The sequence below is a fragment of the Stegastes partitus genome, unplaced genomic scaffold, assembly GCF_000690725.1.
Source record: "Stegastes partitus isolate 25-593 unplaced genomic scaffold, Stegastes_partitus-1.0.2 Scaffold36, whole genome shotgun sequence".
Taxonomy (NCBI): domain Eukaryota; kingdom Metazoa; phylum Chordata; class Actinopteri; family Pomacentridae; genus Stegastes; species Stegastes partitus.
Window position 1 is genome coordinate 444,213 of NW_007577767.1, and position 16,591 is coordinate 460,803.

The 16,591-nt window shown below is 41.4% G+C and overlaps 2 protein-coding genes across 2 annotated transcripts; one reads left to right on the top strand and one right to left on the bottom strand.

The window, feature by feature from the left end:
• Window positions 1–1,262: 1,262 nt before the first annotated feature.
• On the top strand, window positions 1,263–6,378 carry psma6a (proteasome 20S subunit alpha 6a). The gene is made up of 7 exons (XM_008301995.1): window positions 1,263–1,420; window positions 2,578–2,672; window positions 3,115–3,196; window positions 3,447–3,602; window positions 3,955–4,133; window positions 4,935–5,029; window positions 5,431–6,378. The coding sequence occupies exons 1-7, from the start codon at window positions 1,345–1,347 to the stop codon at window positions 5,486–5,488; spliced, it is 741 nt and encodes a 246-aa protein (XP_008300217.1). The 5' UTR covers window positions 1,263–1,344; the 3' UTR covers window positions 5,489–6,378.
• A 1,650-nt stretch (window positions 6,379–8,028) lies between these two features.
• Window positions 8,029–11,849, bottom strand: nfkbiab (nuclear factor of kappa light polypeptide gene enhancer in B-cells inhibitor, alpha b). The gene is made up of 6 exons (XM_008302005.1): window positions 11,534–11,849; window positions 10,125–10,230; window positions 9,788–9,998; window positions 9,049–9,137; window positions 8,664–8,924; window positions 8,029–8,553 (listed from the first exon to the last, which is right to left on the bottom strand). The coding sequence occupies exons 1-6, from the start codon at window positions 11,785–11,787 to the stop codon at window positions 8,518–8,520; spliced, it is 957 nt and encodes a 318-aa protein (XP_008300227.1). The 5' UTR covers window positions 11,788–11,849; the 3' UTR covers window positions 8,029–8,517.
• Window positions 11,850–16,591: the final 4,742 nt, after the last annotated feature.

Sequence of the window (16,591 nt, forward strand, 5' to 3'; positions counted from 1 at the left end):
AGGGTGGTTCATAGACCAGGCTCACAGCAACATCCACATCAGGAGGCTGGAGGACGACCTGCTGGAGGCCGAGAGGCTCAAACAGCAGAGAGACAAGAATGTTGAGTTCCTGAAGGAGCAGATTGATGTGAGAGAGAAGGAACTCCAGAGACTCAGTGGTCTGAATAAGAGTCTCTCAGCGACACTCTTTAGCATTTAGGAGCAGCTGATGAAAAAAGAAAGTGAATTCCAGGATAGTAAAAACATGTGGAGGGCTGAGCACAGCACTGTGGAGGAGATCAGAAAGGATGAGGCTCTGAGAGAAGAGGAGAAACAAGAAATGGTCAAGAACCAGAAAGTGATGGAAGAGAGAAACAAAGTCCTGCAGAAGGAGAACAAAGACCAGGAAGACAAGAACGAGGAGCTGCAGGAACTTTGTATACAAAAGAAAAACAAGAGGAGACTTAAAGTTTTTCCAGAACAAGAGGAGCAAAGATGAAAAGACAGAGAAAAGGAAGAAAAAGAACAGAAGGAAAAAAAAGACGGAGCAGTAGAAGAAGGGCTTGTGGAGCCACAGAAGAAGTGTGACAGCGACAGGAAGGTGGAGGAGCTGCTGGTTCAGTGTAGACTGGACAACAGCTGCTCCTGTTGCTTCCCCACCTTCTCCACATTCTCCCCTTTACTCCCTCCTTCATCCTCACCTCTCAAGCCTCTCTCACCTCCATCCCCTCTATTACCCTTTTTCTTCCCTCTTTTCCTTCATCCCTACCCCCTACTACTCCAAACCCCCTTCTATTCCCACCTTTCTTTCCTTCCAGCCCCCCACATCGCAGAGATTTTCAGGAGTTTGTTTGAAGATTTCGAAAGTGAGCTGAAATAAAATTATTTTCAGGTGATCCAGCTTGTAAATAATCAGATAAACATCATAAATTAATAAGTTTTAAACATTTTGAAGTTTAATTTATTACAGGTGATAATAATATTGATCATGGGTTAAGCACAGAAACAAAGACTGTTCTTTGACGAGAGCAGAGTGTTGTACATTTATTACAGGTTGAGCTATAAAGACTGCTGGACTGAGCCTCCAATGTTTCCACATCCCAGTATGACTTCGCCTTAACTTGTGTGACCTTACTGTCTGTTATTTTCCATCCATCCATTATCTATACACTCTCGTGCTTTATAAATAAAGGTACTATTATTAAGAAAAAAACACAGAAAACTACAGAGCTGCAGACTTGACCCGGAACTGACGTCATTGGAATCATTTCCGGTGCAAGTGTTTTCCATGTTTTGTTTCTGTTGCTTCTCAGTTTAGTTTCAGCTTCAGTCTGCATCAGTTTACTTCAATTTTTTCCAGCCGTCATGTCTCGAGGGTCCAGTGCGGGGTTTGACCGGCATATTACCATCTTTTCTCCCGAGGGAAGACTCTACCAAGTCGGTCAGTAGAGCGAGAAATGAACAGAAGTCAACCTGCTCTGTCATCACTGCCCTGCTAACAGGCTAACATTAGCTAGCAGTTTCTAGCTTACTCATTCAGAGCTCAGGGTTTTATAAATACATATTTCTGCACAGTGCGGCAGGATAAACGTAACGATACTTAATATATGAATAAATTTAAGTCAATGCAGTTAAGCATATATTGCAAACTAACCGTGTTCGTAATTTTTTTGCAGTTGTGCTAGCTACATTAGCTAGTTTAATGTAGCTGTGAAGTGTCACCATGAAGTTGCGTTTACAGTTTTTGTTTCATAAATGTTGAATTCCTTTACGTAGCTAGCAGTTAACCCAAGTATCATGTGGTACGTCTAGTTAGCAGATCTTACCTGGGTGGATGCAACAGCTCGTTAATATATGTCTTTATACCAAACTGGCTTTAAAGTGATTTGATTCATGATGTGTTTTTTGGATTGAGTGAATAGAGAAGTGAAGCCCAGCACTGTAAACAGTCATGGAGGAAATGTGACTGTGCTTTGCTGAATGTGAGCACATCACTTATTAATATTCTCAGGCTTGAGTGTTTTGTTTTTTAAAGAAATACCTGTGCGTATATATATGTACCCATTTTCTGGTGTAAACTCTTACTGATTTGTGTTCGTGGAACCGGACAAGGGACAAGTTTGTCAAAAGCAAACGTCTAAAACCAAAACAACTGAGTCCATTCTGCAATTACAGGGAATTTTATCCAAATCACATGATGACCAAGTACAATACTTAAATCCAGGAGCAGCAGTTTTCAGATGAAGGCCAAATGTGTCACAACGTAGCATTATAAAAGAAGCATTGTGATGCCCTGGCCTGCAAATCATCTTCTCCAGGAGTACGCAAAGATGCTTGATACAGACCACAGCGAAATCACATCAACATTTTTACATTTGTTTCAGTGAACAAGAAATGCAAAAACAGTCATCCCCACTAAACTTGTGATGCATATCCCAGTTGTGTCAAAATAATTGCATTATAATTTTTTGGGCTATCATTCAACCCTAATCCTATATGTTTGTCAACAATTTTGAAAAATTAAATGCTCTTCAGTACCTCATGAGCAGTGTTTTTTTTTCTTTTTTGTTTTCTTCCTTCTGTCTTTTTTTTTTTTAGAGTATGCCTTTAAAGCCATCAACCAGGGAGGACTGACTTCCGTGGCCGTCAGAGGGAAGGACTGCGTTGTGATCGTCACGCAGAAGAAAGTCCCGGTCAGTATGCAGCACATTCTAAACATAGAGAAGTTTCTGTTTATTAAAAACTTTTGTCCCAAGCTGACATTGTGGTTGTTGGAACGGTGATGGATTGTGCATGGTTTTACCTTTATAGCGAAGTTACTGCTGCCCTTCAAAGAGATATTAGTCAGAGAACTGAGAATATCAATATAAATTAAAATTGGGGTGGGCTTCATTTACTCAAACATGTAAGACCATTTTGTTCATCGAATGGCCAGAATTAACAGGGAAATGCAGAGGTTTCTGTTAAATAATGGAACACAGACTCCTTGTCTTTACTGTACATGGGACAATCGTGTTTACTGTAGTGTGTAGTCAACCCCCAAAAGCCCATTCTGATCCAAGAAAAACCCTGCTGTGTTCTGCTATGTGGTGTATGTCTCTGTGTGAACAAAGACTTTCCTTATGTATTCCTCAGGACAAGCTGTTGGATGCCATGACAGTCACACATCTGTTCAGAATCACAGAGAGCATTGGCTGTGTAATGACCGGCATGACTGGTGAGCAATGTTTTGTCTGACTGATGCTCTGGAAGTGCATCCATCCATAGAATTAGTTACACTGTTGGTTGGCCAAATAAAGCTCTAAAATTAACCTTCAGCAGCCCAGAGTAATGCTAATGTGAAATGTTTTCAGCAGTAATTTAGACTGATATAATTTGGGCAGTGACTGTAACTGTTATGTTATATTCTGCATTCCACTGTGCATTCATTTGTGTAAAACGTTCTCTTTCTCCCTTTTTCCCTCCAGCTGACGGCAGATCCCAGGTGCAAAGAGCACGATATGAAGCAGCTAACTGGAAGTACAAGTATGGCTATGACATCCCTGTGGACATGTTGTGCAAACGCATGGCTGACATCTCTCAGGTCTACACACAGAATGCTGAGATGAGGCCGCTCGGCTGCTGTGAGTAATATGCATCAGTGTGTCCTTGGATTGTTTGTGTTATGTGAGGCTTTAAACAGGATCGAGATGTGAAAAACATTTGGAATATTTCTTGTCATCTACTTTCAGAGTAGTATAAGGATCTGAATGATTTGCTTGATTTTAAACACCAGTGCAAAATATCTATTATCAGCAGCTTTATATATGATGTCTGTTTCTGATGAAGTCCTTATGTTTTTGTATGCTGTCTAACAGTGATTCCAAATTTGAGGTGAAATACATTCTTTAAAGTGCTGTTCAAAGAGCAAAAAACCAGATGTTTCCTTTTGCTCCCTCTGTCTTCATTCCTCTCTGCCTTGCTTCCTTACTTCAGGTATGATAGTGGTCGGACTGGATGAGGAGTTGGGCCCACAGCTGTATAAGTGCGATCCAGCTGGCTACTACTGTGGCTTTAAGGCCACAGCAGCTGGAGTCAAACAGACTGAGGCCACCAGTTTCTTGGAGAAGAAAGTCAAAAAGAAACTGGACTGGACCTATGAGCAGACTATAGAGGTAGGAGACACACAAATACACACACTCACACTTGTGCATTGGAATTTTGTCATAAAACAACCCTTATGTTTACGGCTGTAGGTTATCAGTCAGAGAAGGTTTCCACTTGTCATAAAGCTTCTAGCATATCAGGGGTTTTCCTGGATATTTCTAGATAGTTCAGTCAGGGAGATTGGTAATTTTTTGGGTCATCGGAAATGTATTGGAGTTTTACAGTAGTGTCTCTGTAGGGAAATGTTGCCCAATGGTTTTCAGGAAATCTGTTGTAGTCTTGAGAAATCAATAGTAAAGTGCTGGGTTTCCTTATATGGCATTGCTACATCAGCCTGATATAGATACAGTAAATGAATTCCGTTCTGTTTATTGTCATCACATGATGCTCTTTTTTGCTCTTTTTGGTTTGTTGCAGGGGTGAATTTACTTTTTCCCATCAAAAATATACATTTTTGGCCAACAATTGTATGTATTAGCTCAGAGTTTTTCAAATCTTAATGTAATCCTCTTGGTAAAAGAAAGAGAAGTCAGATCACACCAAAGTATTTCATGTAAACACTGTACATTTTGTCTTCAAATATGAATAGACATTTCAACAAGCAGTTGTGAGCACACACACACTGACATGGTGCTCTCTGGTAGAAGTAAAGGCTTTCATTTGCTCATTTTAGATTTCATCACTCCAAAAACAACATTGTGTTCCATTTTTCTATATTATTCTACATTACCCAAAGATAGAACGTTTAATTGCTTTTCCTCTCTTTCCTTGCTTGTGTCTGAACAATTCTTCTTTGTGTCTTCAAACAGACAGCCATCTCATGTCTGTCTACTGTTCTGTCCATCGACTTCAAGCCCTCAGAGCTGGAAGTGGGAGTTATCAAGACACAGGAACCCGAATTCAAGTGAGTATGTTTCAAGACTAAGAGAGACCATATCTTCAAAGCCATAATAAAAATGATTTTGGCTTCAGGTAAAAGGCTCTTTTTACAGCCCAGCTGTTGCTTTTTTGCAGAACAAAAATAAAGCAGGGTGTTGCTGAACAAACTTTAAAGCACTAAAATGCTGGTAATGTGTTGGCTGTGTCAAGAAATCACAAGTTAGTTTTAAGATATTGAGCAAAATAGGCTAGTGTTGTAATGGAAATTCCCTAAAACTAAAACCAGGAATGAGATCAAAGCATTGGCTTACATGATCAAGCTTAATCTTTACTTCTGTGTGGGTGTAGGTGTGTGTGTGTGTTTGTTCCACAGAGTTTGGCAAAACAGAAAGAACTTACTGTTTAAATTGTGTGTTTGTATTCCAGGATTCTGTCAGAGGCTGAGATTGATACTCACCTGATGGCTTTGTCTGACAGAGAGTAAAGAAGTGTGCCAGCTGTTTTATAAAAAGAATGCTAAACGGTAAAACCAGAAACTTCCCTCACACAAAAGTCTCAACTAGAAGGAAGACAAAGGAGGAGCCGGTATCATCATGTGCAGAGGAGACGGTAGAAGATAAAACAATAGAGACATTTTATACCAGGTGGGTAGAATGCTATCCATCTGCACCGATACTCGACCACCTTCATCCTACCTGGTCAACACAGGACCTGACGGGACATAATCTTATCCACATACCTACCCCTCCTGTATTTTCCTTCTCTCTAAAATGGGACACTTTTACTGCAGCCAGCTGCCCAATGTCATAGATCTTGGAAAGGACATTCAAATCAGTCCAAAGTATGACACACAAGAACAATGCTCTTCTTGGTGTCAGACAGCCATCTTCCACGGTGCAGCTCGGCCTAAATGACTTCACTTGATGAGTGTGACATGAGCAGATTGAAAGATGGAGGTGTGGTAACACTACAACTACAGCACAATACCTCGGAAATATGAACTCAGTGGTCCTGTAGCTTCTCGAGTCACTGTATTCCCGCAGTGTTTTCTCAACATCTTTACTCAGGGCTGCCACTACGTGTATCTCTCTCATTTATTTCATCTGCTTAAAGTCCTCTCTCTCCTCTGTCTAAAGTTTCAGGATGATGTTAATGCTCTGTACTTTGTGATAACCCAGGGAACAGCTGTGGGAATTCTCTCATTGCGACAGTCATTGTCGCATCCCTGTTTGAAGTCTGCTCAGGTCAACGTCAATAGGAAGTCACCAATTATTTCACTCTCTCCCTTGTGTTTCGATCCTTTTCCCCCTCTGCTGAAATTGTTGCTGTACATGACTGCACTTCTATTAAACAGTGTTTTTATTTAACACTTAAGTTTCTGTGGTTACTTCTCTGTGCATAATTAACCTCATGCTGCTGTAGCGTTTACAATCATCCTATGGCTTTCATTTCTGACTAATTAGAAATATTCATAGGTCCGTCCTAGTGTTGATGAAGAGATCCATTCGGCAGAATTGCCGTCACATCTAAAAAATCAAGTGCTCAACCACCACTTCATGAACTGCACCTGTACAAACTGTTTTGACAGTTGAAATAGACAGCATTGCTATACAAAATATGTTTACTACTGAGGTCATGGTTAAAGCTGGTGCTGGACTGCATTCTAGTCACATGTCTATATTTACATACATGAGTGGGGCAGAACACCACCACGAACTACGACCTCAGTGCTGTGATGGGTGTTAGATTTTAGGTATTGTAAGGTAATTTGGCATTATTCTTACTGAATACAGCTTTCTGAGATAATCCTTTTGTCATTAACTAACCTGGTTAAAGTATGAAAACACTATCTAGAGGTTACACTGGTGAAGTAGTAGGAGTGTAAAAATGCAAAAAATCGTTGTTGGTGGTGTCAAATTAGAATTTACACCCATTAGCCACAACAATAAAACCACATGCTTAATATTGTTTGTGCCCGATCAGATTGGGATCTGGGGAGTTTGGAGGCCAAGTCAACACTTGGGACTGTTTTCCTTCAATGTCTGTGACTGATCACTGTACGATTGATTTTGTGTGTGCAACTGTAGTTATTTACCTACAAACACTGCATAGTCACAGTGCAACAGTAGCTCTTTTAATATACATCTTACTTTAAATAGTCACAACATATATTGCATTTATTTTTTTCTTTTTAATTGGGAAAAATAATTTATGGTAGAGTTACACAAGTCATTCTCACTTAAATTTAACATTCGTGTTCAGGTTGGAACTTAAAGACCATTTTAATTTTAAACAAATATGCCATGCCAATCATAGCATTGCGTAATAATGATGTTGTATATTAATTTTACTTGGAATTTCCTTCCTCCCCACCTCCTAGCGCTTGACGTGAGCATCCTGTTGTAAAGCAGAATCCCGTCTTTGGGGGATGAGAAGCAGGAATGTCTTGAACAGCTGAAGTGTTCCGTTCCTGGGAATTTCCTGTTCTCCTCTCTTAGCCCCACCCTTCAAAAGGCTTCCTGATTTAGACGACTGAGCAGTCAACACACAAAATTCCCCAAAGCCTTTTATCTCTACACACACACCGAGCAGGAGGAACTGCGGCACTCAAGGCTCGATTACTCGCTGGTTCCTCATTCAGTAGAAACAAGGTGTCCTGTTATCAGCTCTTTCCTGCATTATATGAAAATAAAGGCAGCCGGTCAGAATTGAAACTCAGTTGTCAGGCTTTGATGGAGGCATTCATGCAAGCAGACCCACTGCCGGCAGCAAGAGGTCACATGGTTAAAGTAATTTCCCATATAATTACAGCTCTGTAATACTGTCAGGCGCTGCCGATTATATACTGAGCTCTGCACCATTCTGACATTGTTATATTAGAAAGAGTATGACATCTAATGTACATGTGCGGAAACATTTTTGCCCAAACTTAGTGCTTTAGTTGCCATCCAGGATGAGCTGCAGTTTTCCAGTCACATGCCGTGTTTCCCCTTCATGTCGCACAAATATAACACACACGAGATCTTAACTGTTAAATATGAGTGTTTTAATTTAACTGGAGTGTGCTGGAACTGTTTGCTGCCTGACATATACAACCTGCTCAACTGTACACATTCACAGCTTCCATAAAAAATACATCTTTGTATACACAGCATTTACAATATCATACAACAGAGCTGTTACAGGTACATCTCTATGGATGGATGTTGTTTATGACAATGATTTGCAGTGTCCATTGAATACAAGCGATCCTTTTACACAGCAATGCCATCCCATGATAATGTGTCACATGTGATCGTGTGTTTGCTCTCCTGCAGCCGTCAGTCTCTGTTCAATTCTCCTTTGCAGCTGCCTGACCCTCTTGTACTGGTAGCAGTCACACTCTGATCGAGTCGCCCACGCTGTCGTCCTCCTGGCACGTCACCGCAGAAGCAATAATCGTGCCGAACCATTTGTCCTTCATCGTCATCACAGCCTCCTGCCTCTGTCACTTCCTCGCTCTCTCATTTCCTGCTAATGTCCATTCCACTGGATGTCGTCATAACCCACCTGCGGACACAAGAGGGACAGAAACTGGTTACGCATCAAGCGGGAATTGTTAATGTTTTATTCACGCCAGACTGGCTGTGTACTCTGGAAGATCTGTGATTTCAACACACCTCCTCGTCTGACTGCTCGTCCTCTTCTTCCTCACTGTCGTCTGATTCGCTTTCGGGCAGCTCCCTCAGGTCAGGATTGGTCAGTGAGTACAGTTCTTTCCTGATGTCGCAATTGTCCAAACCGTACGTGAGGTGGTAGGGGGTGTGGCCTCCAGAGGTCAGCTGGTTGGGGTCTGCTCCTTTCTGCAGCAACAGTTTGACCAGGGAGAGGTTCTGCTGGTCCACAGCCAGATGCAGCGCACTGCGACCGTTATGCTGCTCCTATACGACCGGGAAAGAACAGGAGTTATAAACTGTGAAATCAACCAAAAAGCTCGATGTTGACTTTTTTGTGTGCGAGTACAGGTACAGTCTTGGTATGTATAGGATGTGTTGTGTTGTTTACCTTTGCATTAATGTCAGCTCCTAGATCCACCATTTTCTCCACCAGTGAGAGGAAACCATAAACTGAGACCAGGTGGAGGCAGTTTTGACCTGTACAAAACATAAGCGGAAGAGTTTAACAGCTGACACCAGACCAGTACATACAATCTCACAACAGCACTTTAACAGGAGCCTCCAAACGAAGGTCACAAGGTAATTTGAATTAGCTTACATAATGCTCCCATGTTATTTCCAATTACTACAGAAAAGTGCGTCAAAGAAACTAAACATCTTTACAATGCTGAGAAATATATGTGCACAAGTCTCCAACTCAAACCATCTACCTTTCTATTTGAAGTCCCAGCATCTAACATTATGTGCTGTGTAATAAATGGGTCTTAGTCACAATGTGATGCCATGAAAGGCTATGGCATTCCCCCTGCTTGCTTTAAATGTTTCCTTCCTCCTAACTATAGTACTCAGGGATAATGGGCAGCAGGAATTACCCCGTGCCCACCATGCATCTTTTTAAATAGCAGTTAAGAGCAGCGGCAGGCTGGTCAGTGTGGAGTCTGTTTCCAAGCAGCGGGGTGGGCCACCACAGAATGGAAAGTACCCTCACCACCATAACTTATCCTAATTCAAACATTTATGTTGCCTAACATTGAAATAGGTGTAATTTTTATGCATTTATCAGAGTTGTAAAAAGTAAAAGTGTGTCCAAAGTGGGAAAAGTCACCGTTCCTATACTACAGTCTTACCGTTATAGTTGCAGGCAGCCATCGCTGTGTGTAGATGCTCTGGCTGACAGTTCTGTGTGATGACGCTGAAGCAATGCAGGTTGCCATGGCGACAGGCGATGTGAAGCGGTGTGTCCCCGCTGTTGTCCACCAGTGTGGGGTCACAGCCGGACACCAGGAGACTGTGACACACGTCTGGCTGGTTCGTTATTACTGCTAGGTGGAGAGGAGTCTGAAGTGGGAAAGACAGAGGAGTTATTCTTTATGTGATAATAGACATTTTTATGTTGGTAGTAAACGGTAACAGATGCAGGCAAATATTAGCAGAGACGATGATAAAAAGGCGTTTCTTGCGCACCTGTCGCAGGTCATTTTGTGTGTTGAGGAAGTCTGTGTTCTTAGACAGGTCAACCATTGTTTTGATGTAGTCCTTGGCCTCGTGGATGATGGCCAGGTGGAGCAACCTGCATACACACAAGAAGAAGGAAGAAAACCTGTTACAATACATATTCACAACACATAGTCAACAACAGTTTTACTCCTGATTGTATTTTTCTATCTCCATTAAAAACGATTTCAGGACCGTTTGACTTTGTGCTGATTTAGGTGAAGGTTCTAAGTAGTTTTTGATTTAATGCACTGGAGAGAATTGCGAAATTGTCGAGCAATGCCCTCTCAAAGGAGACAACACTTAACTGAGTGGTTGTAAAGCAGAGGAATTACCATCATAAATTAGCATCAAGTATAAACTACAAAGAAAAACATTGCAATCCAGATTACATAATCATTTAAGCCATCCAAGCTTGCCTCAAAAGAGAAAACTGCAGATGCAGTTTATTTGTTTAGAACCGAGTTATGTAACTTTATCTACACTCAAGTGCAGCACAACAGCCAGGTTTACACTTGAAGCCGTGAGGGATCAGTGCTTTGGATCACAGCTGAGAAATATAAGGAGGTTTCCAGAAACAGATGATCCAAGTGTTCCTCTGCACTGAAACATTTGTATTCCTCGATTAAATCAGTGTAAAATGGCTTCATGCTTCATTGCTTTGTATGGCGCACTGCCAGTCTTTAGCTCTGAATAATTAAATCACACTTTGACCCAGCATCATGTTAAGTAAAATGTGAGCTTTTGGAGATTTTATAATCCTGTACTGTGTGCGAACTATATTTCTCGGCGGAGGATTTGTGTTAAAATAGCAATAATATGTATTCAATGTTATTCCCCTTGGTTTTATGGCAGTAATAACCCGTATGAGTCTATTTCCGAGTGCGCTTCGCCTCCAGCCTCGTCTCACTGACTTTGCTGTAATTTAAGGAACTTTTTTCTACTTTTTTTCCCCTTCTTCTCGCTTCACGGGAGCGCGCGTCGGTCGGATTCCTTTGGCGGCGCGCCCGGGACTTTCCCACTCTGACCCGCGGCCATAATAGATTCCCTCCTGATAATAGCCTTTTGTTTACGTCCAATTCTGCCGTGTCCGACCACAGCTAGACCCGTTGTCAAACCGGACACCGGTTCTGTGAGTTGTTCGCACTTCAGCAGCGGACTTTTCCTGCCCTCGAGCTTAAAAGCGAAGCCCCGGGTTCAGACGGAGTTAGGCCCGGGCCTGTGCGTTTTAATGACAAGCTAGAGGAAGACATTCCCAGCAGGAAAGGCATCAAATTACCTCCAAGACCCGAGCTGGGCCTACGCAGGCGAGCCTAGCTGTACCCCCCGAAAACTCGTAAATATCCAAACTGTGAAACGTTACTCCAGGTCAGACTTACGTGTCTCCCTCCTCGGTGATCTGTGTTTGCCATTCGTACAGCTCTCCGGTTACAGCCGGAGCTTGTTTGTGCTGCGGCGGCTCGTATTCCAGCTGGAGCCGGAGGATCTCGGCGGCCACAGCCTGGTAGTCCTCCTCTTTCAACGAGTCCAAGCCGCTGTCGAGCCGCTCGTCTGTAGACTGAGCCGCCTTCCCTTCTTTAGACTCCCGGCTGTAATCCATTTGATTTAATATACTGGTCCGGTGGAGGTCCATGATGGTCCTTGTTGTTCGGGCCGAGGTGCGTTTGGGTGGTAGGAGTTGTGCAGCAGTCTGTAAATGTGTGGCTTGCAGCGGGGCGGAGCTAACAGCTAGGTGGGGGATTTCCACAAAACTGTCACTTAGAATAACACAGCACACAGATCGCTGGCTCCAGGAGGGGATTTCTGTTGAGACACATATAAATAAGCTGCCCAGTTTGTCACCAACAGAGCTCAGTAATATTGCAGGCTACATGTGCTGCATGTATAATACACAGTTTCTAAAGCCTTTACTTAAGGATGTGGATAAGTGCTACTGTTGCTTTAAAACCAGTCATCTGTCATGCAAACTTTTTTAGTGTGCCTTCAAATTTTTTGCACTTTTCAAGTCAAACGGTATAATCAGCTAACAATAGCCTTTAGTTAATGCACGGAAGGGAAACACTGAAGTCCCAGAGATCAAAATAATCTGATGCACATGCTTAAATGTTTATTCCTAAATGGGTCAATTAGTTTCTTTTTTGACAGGACTGGGGGAAGGATGCATGCATGGAAAGTCCTTCAACTGCACCTTTGTCTGTATCTCTCTCTGAATCACTTAACAGAAGGAAGTGTTGCTCAGCAGTGTTAAAGTAGGTGGGGGGGGGGGCTGATCTGCAGGAGCACAGGAGTTTCCTCCAAACATTTAAGTGTGATTGCGACGTGCTCTCAGTTTGTTTATCATACTGTGAAAATGATATGATGAGCACAAGAACAAACCAGCAGGCCTGCAGTGGAGTTTCCCTTGCACACGCAGATCCTGACCACATGGTCAAGCCTGTGCGTCTGTTCTTAAAGATATATTTCACTTTGATGTAACATTCGTGTTTTTAAAACCAGAAAAGCTCCTGTAATGAACATGATGTGCCTTAAGTTGGTGTCTGTGCTGTGAAATCCTAAATCTAATTGCATAAAGTCTTGAACAGGATCAGTTTCTTGCAAACATTGAGGTCAAAGGTTGCAAACATTTACTAACTGTACTTAACATGCTGCCAACTATTTCTAAACATAGTAAAAGACGCTGCTGCAGATTTTTTGTACTGAGAGGTGGATTAAACTCCTACAGATTCTGCCACAGTACCTCATAACACACTATCAAATCACTACTTCTAGTCTTTTTGCAGATAAAATGGAAGGACTCCAAGTTCTGGAAAAGGCCATGAGGCTTCACAAGGCTGCGACCTATCCCTTTAAAAACAAATGTCAAGTTGAACGTGATGTTCTGGAGGCCTGGGGGAAACTCCAGGCTTGTTTTACCTCCCATTGTTCAGTTAGTGTGACCAGTTAGACTGGGAAGCTTAGGCTTCACTCTCAGCACATTTTTTACTGTCACGTTATCAGCTGTTGGGTAACATATTTGGAAAATGCTCACATAAGCAAAGTATCTGTGCATTCATGAACTAGATGGAGGCATTTATATTACAGAGATGATTCACTGTGCAGCAATTTTAGATGTAACAATGCATTGTGCTGCTGCTATCGGTTTCTAAAGCTAGAATGGAAAAACTGTAGTGAGGACGACAAACCATGTAAGCCACAGTCCCACCCACGGTTCATTGCAAATACATGTTGTGTATCTCGACCGTTGATCACAATCGGCTTTGGAGGCACAGTGAAACCCAGACCTCTGTTTGAACCATAATAAGGCAGATGAATGGAGGAAAGGAATGCACTCAGCAGGCTGAAAGAAAAGTTGCAGCACAAAAAGTGGACAAAACAAACTGTACTAAGCAGTCAAAGGAAAACTAATATTTCAAGTGCATTAGGAAAGCTTGATTATCGTTATCGTCATTTCTGTTTACACAGTTGTTGTGTTATGTCTGGGTTCACAGTTTAAGAGCAAGTATTTAAGCCCCTATGGAGGAATTGTACTGATCGATGGTTTAAGTCTGTCAGCAGTGACGGCCACTCTGGTCTTGTTTTTTTCTGTTTCAATCCAGATATGTGTAAATGCTGCCGATATGATTGGGATGAGTGGAAGTAATTCATTTTGACTGGAAACTAGTCAGAAGAAACCAGTGCGGCTCTGCTGACTGGAAGTCGATGGCACTGCTGCATTATCTGACACCAAAATGTGAAACAATGACACCTAAAACAGAAACAAATTTCTGATATGCTGAAAAGGCTTCAAACATTTCGGTAAACATGGAAGTAAGTTCGGTAAATAGTGTTGCGACAGTAGTATTTCTGCATTTCTGTGTGCTATCAGGACTTTTTAACGTTTTTTTCAGGCTTTTTCTGAATGTAACCCCAGTTTGCCCTGATTACCTACTTATGGTTGGAGTGTGTTCTGGATGGGAAACCCGGGGAAAGGAAACTAAGACGGTGCTGTGAAATCTCTGATAAGCTCCGTTTGTACTCTTTCATTGTGCTTTTAGAGAAGAAGGATGTTTCATAGCACATCACCTCTGTTTAACTAACTGCAGTATATTTCACAGCCGTGTATAAAATGTTTAACTGACAGTAGAACACACAATGGATGATATGTACAGTATGATAAGGGATTTGTATTGTATGTGATATGTGCTTGTGTACTATGGAGTGGAATAATACTGGAAGGAAGTAACTGAAATGAATTAATGTCAGATATTATTCTTGGCATCTTAATCTCTCGCCTCGTTGTTTCTCTGGGTTGCCGTAAAGATAATGAAAACACGCTGATCACACAAGAGAAAACATGAAAGAGGTGTGGAAGCGCTGAAACAACACTAGAATAATGATGATGATGGTGGTGCTCACTGGAATCCAGTTTTTCCTGGTTGAGCCTAATAAGCAGTTTTTCTCTAAACGAAACCTAACTATGCACCAAGATGATCTCAGTCCACTGCCCGCTGGACCGCATCAAGCAGCACTGAGTAAAGTGGGAGTTTTTGTTGCATGTATTGTGAAGCTTGGATACAAAATGAATTTGCAGCATTCTAAAATGAAACATAGCTGGTTCTGAGGGTGTGGAAAGCCTCACTATGTGAGTTATTTCTGTTCTGAAGAAAAGGTGTGACATTACTGTGTAACTATGTGCACACCTGTAGCATCTGCACACTTCTCAGTGGGAATCCCTGGGCATTTTGGACATGAGACGACATGAACAGCACAGAATGACTCATCATGAATCACTGAGTCAGCCTCACAATGAAATGTAAAGGGTCAAAGTCAACGATGACTCATTAAATCACATTCTGAACCGATTAAGACTGAAAGTGCGACAGAGACATGAACTCTCAAACACCTCAAGGTTTTAGTGCGTTCACCTTTTCTCTATTTTTTTGCTTCCTGTACTGAACAGCAGTCTTCCTTCTTCTCTGGTAGACTTTGTGCTGTCATTACTGCAGGACCTTTAAACACATGTGCTGTAAATGTTTGTTGCTGTTTAAATTCACTCCATTAACATTCTCAATATGACTATTCCAAACAATCTGTACATAACACCTGCTGTTGAAGTTGTACATAATGAATGCCTTCTAGTCAGAGATGGTTATTATTTAAGAGAAAAATACAAAGTAGAAAATAATAGAATATCCACTTTACTGTCAAACAGAACATACACCAGCTGGTCCACATTTTGAAATTTTGTTGCAAAAACTCACCATCAGACTGGTAAAAAAACAAAACAAAAATTATTAGAAATAAAAAAGTTACAATATGTATATGTAAAAGCTATAAGTATAAGCCAGCCTTTTATCTTTGAGATTATTTTCTGAATTGGCACATTTTTAAAGATGAGTGGAGAGATCAGTTTGGTTTTAGTGTAACTACAAAGACATCTTCACCACATGTACAGTTAAAACCAGAAGTTTACACACCTTATATAAAAAGATATAAAATCTTTTTTGACATTAAATCAGACTAAACTTTTCCTGTTTTAGGTCAGTTAGGATTCCCAAAAATATTTCTATTTGCTAAATGCCAGAATAATGAGAGAGAGAATTTTAAGAGATTTATTTATTTTTTTTTTTTTTTTCACTTTCTTCAAATCAGAAGTTTACATACACTAAGATTACTATGCCTTTAAACTATTGGGAAAGCCCAGATGATAATGTCATGGGTTTGGAAGCTTTTAATAGGTTAATTGACAACATTTGAGTTAATTGGAGGCACACCTGTAGATGTATTTTAAGGCACACCTCAAACACACTGCTTCCTTTTATGACAACATGAAAAAATCTAAAGAAACCATCCAAGATATCAGGAAGAGAATTGTGGACCTCCACAAGTCTGGTTCATCCTTGGGTACAATTTCCAGATGCCTGAAGGATCCACGTTCATCTGTTCAAACAATTATAAGCAAGTATAAACACCATGGGGATGTCCAGCCATCATAGCGCTCAGGAAGGAGACGGGTTCTGTGTCCCAGAGATGAAGTGTTTTGGTGCAAATTGTGCGTATCAACCCCAGAACAAAAGCAAAAGACCTTGTGAAGATGCTGCTGAAGCTGCTAAGAGAGAGTCATTATCCACAGTGAAACCAGTCCTGTACTGACATGGGCTGAAAGATTACTCAGAGAGGAAGAAGACATTACTCCAAAAGCAGCATAAAAACGCCAGGTTACATTTTGTAAATGCACACATGGACAAAGACCTTCATTTTTGGAGACATGTCCTGTGGTCTGCTGAAACTAAAATTGAACTGTTTGGCCATGTTGTGGGAGTGTTTTGCTGCAGGAGGGACTGGTGCACTTCATAAAATAGATGGCATCATGAGGAAAGAACATTATGTGAAAATGTTGAAGCAACATCTCAAGATATCAGACAGGAAGTTAATGCTTTAGGCCCAAGTGGGTCTTC

Excerpts from the sequence above, each read along its gene's own strand:
- psma6a (XM_008301995.1), top strand. The coding sequence starts at position 1,345 with ATGTCTCGAGGGTCCAGTGCGGGGTTTGACCGGCATATTACCATCTTT. Across the intron at positions 1,421-2,577 it reads GGGAAGACTCTACCAAGTCG|AGTATGCCTTTAAAGCCATC; the intron begins GTCAGTAGAGCG and ends TTTTTTTTTTAG. Across the intron at positions 3,197-3,446 it reads TGTAATGACCGGCATGACTG|CTGACGGCAGATCCCAGGTG; the intron begins GTGAGCAATGTT and ends TTTTCCCTCCAG.
- nfkbiab (XM_008302005.1), bottom strand. The coding sequence starts at position 11,787 with ATGGACCTCCACCGGACCAGTATATTAAATCAAATGGATTACAGCCGG. Across the intron at positions 10,231-11,533 it reads ATCACCGAGGAGGGAGACAC|GTTGCTCCACCTGGCCATCA; the intron begins GTAAGTCTGACC and ends GTGTGTATGCAG. Across the intron at positions 9,999-10,124 it reads CACAAAATGACCTGCGACAG|ACTCCTCTCCACCTAGCAGT; the intron begins GTGCGCAAGAAA and ends TTCCCACTTCAG.